At 37.1% G+C, this 7951-nt stretch overlaps 1 protein-coding gene across 1 annotated transcript; it reads right to left on the bottom strand.

The window, feature by feature from the left end:
- Positions 1 to 943: 943 nt before the first annotated feature.
- On the bottom strand, positions 944 to 5952 carry LOC143742374 (uncharacterized). The gene is made up of 6 exons (XM_077235236.1): positions 5853 to 5952; positions 4598 to 4788; positions 3526 to 3681; positions 2479 to 2685; positions 2023 to 2194; positions 944 to 1071 (listed from the first exon to the last, which is right to left on the bottom strand). The coding sequence occupies exons 1-6, from the start codon at positions 5950 to 5952 to the stop codon at positions 1067 to 1069; spliced, it is 831 nt and encodes a 276-aa protein (XP_077091351.1). The 3' UTR covers positions 944 to 1066.
- Between the last annotated feature and the right edge of the window lie 1999 nt (positions 5953 to 7951).

Genomic DNA, 7951 nt, shown 5'->3' with positions numbered 1-7951 from the left:
CGTACTAATAAAGCCAGATGAATGTGCTTCAGTTTTGAGCAATGTTTTAGGTTGCCTACCGTATAATAAAAAGCGCAAAGCTTGTGCTTGGTTTTCTTTGAACCTAAGTATATATTTATATTTTTTATTCTTATAATTTGTAGTATTATGTTTCATGTTGTATTTGTATTTATATATGTCCACTGGAAGCCTCAGTACCAAAACAAATTCCCCATGTGTTTAAGCACACTTGGCAATAAAGCTCTTTCTGATTCTGATTTCTGATCCTAAGGGGTTCACAACTTCAAATTCGTCTTCATAAAAATGAAGACGTAAGGCATGCGGATTGACTTTAAAGAAGGGATGTTCCTTGAAATATGTACCATCCGAGTAGTCACTTAAATAATCTGGATCTCTGTCTAAATAGTTGTTTGCTTGAATTTCATCAAATATGTCCTCATGTGAGCAATAGTTACTTAAAACCTCAGTGATGGGTACATATGAATATGTGCCTATTTTGAGTCCACTAGGTGACCTCAAAATATTATGTACCGGTTCGACCAACCTAAGGTTAGATTTACAATGTTAATGCTAGATGCTAGAACAAGCTTACTGTGTTTTCGATAGACATGACGCCTGAAAGACTCGTATATTGTAAAAGATGACTTGCAGTTATTCAGTCCACAAGTGATGCTGAAATTGGGTTCATGGTTGTGAACCAGACCAACATGTTGAACAAGTTTCATTATGGTGAAGGTTTTTCTTCTACACCTTGTGCATCGATATGGTTGTGGCATTTTCAGCACAGGATATTAATTATTCGGGTGACAGTTATTGGGGCTTGCCACCCACCTCAGTAATCTTTGCTATGGCATGCTGCAGGAAGGTCAATGTATTCTTCATGTAGGGTGGATAAGCCAAGTTGAAAACGTAGTAAGCACTGAAGGCTGCAACTATCCCTTCTTCAACTCCTATTCCCCTGCATACCTCCACACCATCCACTTTGACAAGGACTTGAAGCCTCTTGGAGAAAGCCATTTTCCAGTCAGTTTCTACCAATTGTATGGTTGGGTATGGAGTATCAGCATCAAACTGTGAGAAGAAAAGAAAATGTTAAAGGGGTCATATGATGGTTCTAAAAATAACATTATTTTTTGTATTTGGATATAATGCAATGTTTACGGTTTAGGTCCTTAGGACAAAAAAGTCCTTATTTTACACAGTCGAATATTTTGTTTGTACTGTTCTGGAACAGTGTTGTAACTAAAGCTTAGCCTCTGTTTTCTAATTTTCCCCTCTTTTGGAAGGCCAAGTAGTTTGGCTTTCGCAACAAAAAACACAGCATCTCCATGACATGGCGGTGCCGGTGAAAATAAAAGTTACGCCTTCTTTCTTTGCGTATACATTTGGGTGGTGTTATGAAACTCTGTCCCCACACACTGACGTAGAGATGTGGGGGTGTGTTTGAACAAAGTGTTTCAGGAAGGCGTGGCTGAGCAGCAACTTTTACAAAGAATATCTCTTTGGGTTTCAGACTTTGAGCATTTTAACTGCAGATCTTATACATGCACATACAGCTACATAACACACTAAAGAGAAAGGAAAACAAGAAATCGCATCATATGACCCCTTTAAACATCTATCAGAACTGAATGACCGGACCTGTATCAGAGTACTACAAAATGACAGTTTAACAAATAGTTCCATACCTCTCACAATGTGATGAAGATCTCAACTTTCTCTTTAAAGATGTGGGGCAGCATAATCAGTGCTGCACGAAAGTCAGAATCTATTGTAATAAATAAATAAATAAATGACTCTTCAATAATTTAATATTATAAATTGCCTGTTTTCATATTAATTTATAATAAGTGGTTTCCTTTACTCATTGTTAGTCATATTTCTGCTATTAGATAAAAACAAAGTAACTGGAAATATTAACAAACGTATTTGTTGAGCACCTACACTTTTAATTAACAACACTATCAGTCCTTAAAGTTTGGAAATAGATTATCACAAAACCGCTATGTTTTATGTCAATACCTGGTAGATCTTCTGCAAGCATCTCTTCTCTTGCTTCTTTGTAGATTTTGGCTAATGGAGCATTTCTTTGAACAAGCTCAAGCACCTTTGGCACAATACTGGTAAAGCCGTCCTTGAAGCGCTGGCTTAAGCTGACAGTTGATGAATGCATTTGGTCAACTTCATCACACAACTGAAAATAGACAGAAAGAGAAAGTTAATCATTCACATGAACTAAAAAAATAAAATAAAATCAGACATTTTAATATTCTATGTTGCCTCTTTCATTGCCATTTTGCTTAAGTAATATCATTGTACAAATATTTCTAAGCTTGAATGCACATATATTTTTTCACCTGACAGTTTAGAAAATTGCAATGTTTTTACAAAAGAGTTTTAACTGTAAATTATCATTTTAGCTTACATCAACATTTATTTTAAGCTGAAAATTGATATAAAATCGGTGATATCACTGACCCCTGAGGGTGTTTTTAGGAAAGGGTATTTCTTAAGTATATCCTCCACAGTCATCCCATCTCTTATCTCCCTTCTTCGCCATGCAAAAGTTCGCTGCATTCGGTCTTTGACCACCAAGGTGTCTGGTCGCATCTTGCTGTACTGGATATGCAGGACATTCACATGACCCTCAATAGAGGATGCATCCTCACCAATGACAGCAATCTCCTATTGGATCCAATTTAAAAGTACAGAATAATAATAATAAAAGTTAAACCTCAAAAATAGAGATATTAAATTTAAGGCTGCACAATGAATTCCTTAAAAATGAGCAAATGAGTTAATCCCGTGTCAAATTGACCACATTTCAGAAACTTCCCTGGCTCAAATTTGTGATTTTGTTAATTTTTTTTTCTTCTGAAGAAAGCAAACTTAAAGGTAAATATTCTTTTAGGTTCTCAACAAATTTTTCTTTTGGCAATTTCAACTCAGGTGAAATGGTAATTTTTCACCCCCCTCTACAAAATAGTGGATTACTCAGTAAATATACATCCATGACATTTAATATTTTGGCTTTCTTCATTTATGTATTTCTTTAACCAGAATAAAAATAAATAAATTCAAAATCAAAATCTAAAATTTTAGCCAGGGACCTCTGGTTGAGATGACAGATGACTACCCAACAAACTCATTCTATCCCTAATCATTTTAGAATGATTAATATGGTCATTCAAGTCATCTGGTGAAAATTCCTGTAGTCTTTCTTATAACAATATATACTGCAGAAAAACTAAATATTGTAATGTTAGTCTTTTTTGTTTGTCATGCAGACCTAAAGAGACACTGATGAAATTGCAACCATTAACTTGAGGACCATAGCAACATTTTGCAGTCTTTTGGCAGTGAACAAGAAAAATGGATCCTATAGTTTAACCCATTTAGTGTTTAACTTTAGTAATGGCAATTATGATTTGTCAATTGTGCAGCCCTAATTCAATTACTGTACAGTTGTAAAATTTTATTGGTCTCTTGACTAATAAACCTGTTGAACTACAGGAATACACTTACCCTTGACTCAGATCTGCGACAGGCTGTTGAAGATTGTTCAGAGAGTCTCACTCTTGTGTGGCCAAACTTCTCGTTACTCTTTCTTACCTCATCTTCATGGATGAGAGGTGCACGCTCAGCTTTAAATTTGCGTTTGAGGGACTGGTGCCAAGTGTGCTAACATATGCGGGGAAAAATATAGTAGTAGATCAGGGAATACAGCCGAGAGATTTTGATTTCACTTTTTTTTTAAACACATATAAACAGCATCCACCAACTTCTGTCAATTAAAATCGAGAACATATCATTAATGGAACAATGTCCTTATGTAACTCCTATTTACACTGGTAAAGTCCTTTCACATAACGTAAAGTCTACCATTCCTTGTAACTTACATAGCCCTTCCCTTCAAGATCCTTTAGGAAAGGGTATTTCACAATTAGTGCTTTTGCCACCTGCACATATTCTGCATTGGTTGGATACCTGAAAGATTCAATTAAAACCAGTTGGCCCCTTGGAAACTCCTATTATAAAAAAATAATTATATTTTATTTGTATTACTTTTACGTAAAATATAATACTTCAAATGCATGTCAACGAAGCATTGCTTTATTTATATATATCAAAGTATTTATGTTGCTTTTCAAGTTGCTGACTTACATTGTGTGTTCTATCATGGCTTCATGAAGAACTTCAATGAATCTGTGTCTATCCTTAGAGGACTTCTGGAATGGTTCTTTGTCATCAAGCTTGGCCTGAAGATCTCTAGGAAAGGGTGGAATGGCAAACCCAGAAGGCAGTCTACCACTTGTTGCATTTCTGCAGTGAGGATGGGGTAGTAGTTAACAACTTGCATTAGTAGTAATACTGATGATTACTGGCAATAACTGATTCCCTAGTTATTTTTTGTTATTGACGTTTTAATCGGGCTACTTATCTGGTCGGACTATTTCACTTGCCCCATCAAAAAAAAAAAAATCTTTCTCTCTTCAGCTCTTTAAATTTTGCGCGCTAGTTAGATCAGAGAAAAAAATCTATATCGGTCGACCACTAAACATAGGACAAATATAATACAAAATAGTCAATGTTGTACTTGCATTTCTGTAGTCGAAGTCTGTTGGTGGGATTCTTCTGGCACTGGCTCCAGTGTTAGTGTTATCACCTCCTTTATCTCATGTACAAATTTGTTGAACTTGGACTGTTTTTTAAAGGATCCTTGAAATAAATATGAGATCATGTTCTCTGTGAGGCCACACTCTATTGTTTCCCCATCCACCTCATTTTCTGAAAAAAAAATAAAGATCAATGTGAGCTTGAGGTTTTAAGAGCAAAAATAAAATCAATTCCTTTTTTAAAAACAACTTTTAAACTTACAAATGGAAATTCATCAGTATACAATATTACTTTAATTTAGAAAAATACACTATAATAACTCATTATGTGTATATATACACTCTTAGAAAAAAGGTACAAAGCTGTCACTGGGGCAGTACCCTAAGGTACAAAAGCTAAAAGATACCAATATGTACTTAAAGTACTAACGTTAGGCCTAACATGTACAGGAAGGGTGAACGTACCTTTTTTCTGAGTGTATGATTATAAGCAAACTTATTTAAATTAGCAGCTCAAAGACTAGAAACTTATTTCACGAGTTTTGATAAATGGTTAACAAACTTCGATGCCGACGCACGCATCGATCTCCGAGCCATCGTGCTTAACTTACATACGCAGTTCGCTCGTGGACTGACAGGACTAAATGATCACTCACATGGACTAACGTTTATTTAATATGTAACGTTACCAAATAAAACTGATATAAATCAACTCACACGGATGACATTCGTAAATTATTTAATACCAGACTGACTAAGTTAGAAGCGTTAAAATAGAAGCAGGCCATGCGTTCGCTCGCGTCCGGGGTGAACACGGGTAACGTTAGGTTAGAGTTGCAAGACAATTCTGGGAAACTGAATTTATAAACTGTTGGTTTATTATAAACTATATAATATATAGTTGTTGTTTTTTTACACAAAACGATGGGTTTGAACTGTTTCTAAGGCCGTTTCACCACTGACAGCGTCTCAAGCACTGTCTCGCGGTAGAGTAACGTTGTAAATGATGCTAAAAGTTATATCTTAATTTAAGGCAAAAAAAAATAAAAATAAGTGTAATAACAATAAGTTTAAAACATAATAACAATACGTTGGTTTTGTCAGGCCAGTATTTTCGAAGAAAGGTTTTCCCTCACGCGTCAGTAACGTTAGGCCTAATGCTACAGACGCTATTTCAAGTGCACATAACTCGAAAGGGAACCAACGGATTGTCACAATACTTAAAACTTAACATACCTCTGAATTTTTGAGCTTCGTCTTCTGTGATATTTATTCCGGCTTCTTTCAATTTCTGAAGAAGATCCTCCGTCGACAGCGTCAGGAGTGAGACAGCCATCTTGGAATAACCGTCATTTTTTGTGCACAGTCCCTCCCAACTTCTTCTTCGCACGCATAAAGTCGTGCACTGCGCGGGGTACAATCCCATTGGCTGGAGAAATGCGTGTATTTGTACTTTGAAGCAAAGTAAAAGTACCCCATATCATTTTAAATAAACATTGAATAGTTTTCGTCTACATTGCTTTTAAAAATTGCTTTTGCTAAAAAAGATTAGCATGTGTATTTATTTTAACTCTAAATTAGGTAGGCTATCTAAAACAGGTATTATATTACACAGTTTAGCATTAGGCCTACAATAAAAAATACAGACCTACTTTATTACATTTGCTTTATGTTTAAAACTTATCATCTTGATGCTCTGCCTGTGTACTGTTCAGAACCAGTGACAGCCAGTAAAGATGGGGGCTATTCAATACATTTGGTTACTTTGTGCATCTCTTCTAAATAACCAACAACTCATGAAGATGAATTTCTTATGTTTAATCTATTTTGGGTGATTGACAATTATGTGTTCACTGAATTGTTGAGATCACTGTGGATGCAGAGCCTAATAAGCTTTTACCACACTTTGGCTTCCTATGTCACAGATTGTACCTTTGTTTGGGGATTAAATGGTCCAAACCTGGACCCTCTGACAGTTGGAAACATATTTGTACCTTTTTTACCACTAAATGGTACATATTAGTACCCTAAGGTGTAAATGTGACCCATTGAGGGTACAACTTCACCATTTGTACCCTAAGTGTTCACAAATGTACCCCAACCGTACCCTTTTTTCTGACAGTGTAGCTTCTCATTCGCTCACCGGCTCAATGGTTCTTCATTCCTGGCAACAGAGACTGAACAACAGAGGATCAGCAACAGCTCTTAGCTTCTCATTCGCTCACCGGCTCAATGGTTCCTCCAGCTCTGAACATCAGAGGGTCAGTAACAGCTCATAGCTTCTCATTCGCTCACCAGCTCAGTGATTCTTCATTCCTGGCGACAGAGACTGAACAACAGAGGATCAGCAACAGCTCTTAGCTTCTCATTCGCTCACCGGCTCAATGGTTACTCCAGCTCTGAACATCAGTGGGTCAGTAACAGCTCATAGCTTCACATTCACTCACCGGCTCAGTGATTCTTCATTCCTGGCGACAGAGACTGAACAACAGAGGATCAGCAACAGCTCTTAGCTTCTCATTCGCTCACCGGCTCAATGGTTCCTCCAGCTCTGAACATCAGAGGGTCAGTAACAGCTCATAGCTTCACATTCGCTCTCCGGCTCAATGGTTCCTCCAGCTCTGAACATCAGAGGGTCAGTAACAGCTCATAGCTTCACATTCGCTTGCCGGCTCAATGGTACTTCATTCCTGGCGACAGAGACTGAACAGCAGAGGATCAGTATCAGCTGGGACTACGAGTGGAAGTAGAATTTAGAAATTGCCGCACTCGTGCAATCAGTAAAACACTCGAGACTTCAAACGTGCTTGTTTCCACACTAGACACTGCAATCCACAATACCTCCCAGTGTATTAAGCATCCACTATCTCCGCCGGGATTCTTCGTGCCGCTGGCTTGGGGTTCTCCAGACTGCGTGAGGAATAAACATACCACAAGTTCTCTTCTTTCGCTGCTTCCCTCCACTGCCTTTCTGTGCCTCTCTCCCTTTGTGTTCACTCTCTCCCTCTCTCTTCAAAATGGCCTTTTTTATACTCCAGTTTCCAGCTTACTCTTGAGCTAAATTAACCTGAAACTACACAACAAAACTTGAAATAACTATATATCTGCAATTGATATCATACTACACAAGGTTTAAAACGCTTCAGCAATTTTAATATACACATGTGGAAACGTTTATTTGCAACACTAGACGAGTTGCAGAAACCTTAAGTGGACTTTCTCCAGAATACTTGGGACTTGTTTTTTTTTTTTTCCTTTATTTATTTTTAAACAGGGACAATGCAAAATATACATTAACCTTAAGAGGAGAGATGCATTTTACCAGGTTATAGCAC

This window comes from Siphateles boraxobius, unplaced genomic scaffold, assembly GCF_051911475.1.
Source record: "Siphateles boraxobius isolate OS27281-9 unplaced genomic scaffold, OSU_SipBor_1 19, whole genome shotgun sequence".
NCBI classification, from domain to species: Eukaryota; Metazoa; Chordata; class Actinopteri; order Cypriniformes; family Leuciscidae; genus Siphateles; species Siphateles boraxobius.
Note: the sequence above shows the minus strand (reverse complement) of the source record. Positions and strands in the feature narration are given on the sequence as shown.

Coding starts and splice junctions, on each gene's coding strand:
- LOC143742374 (XM_077235236.1), bottom strand. CDS start 5,952: ATGGCTGTCTCACTCCTGACGCTGTCGACGGAGGATCTTCTTCAGAAA. Junction 3,682..4,597: donor CTTCGACTACAGAAATGCAA/GTACAACATTGA, acceptor CGCATATGTTAG/CACACTTGGCACCAGTCCCT. Junction 2,195..2,478: donor TCCTAAAAACACCCTCAGGG/GTCAGTGATATC, acceptor GTCTATTTTCAG/TTGTGTGATGAAGTTGACCA.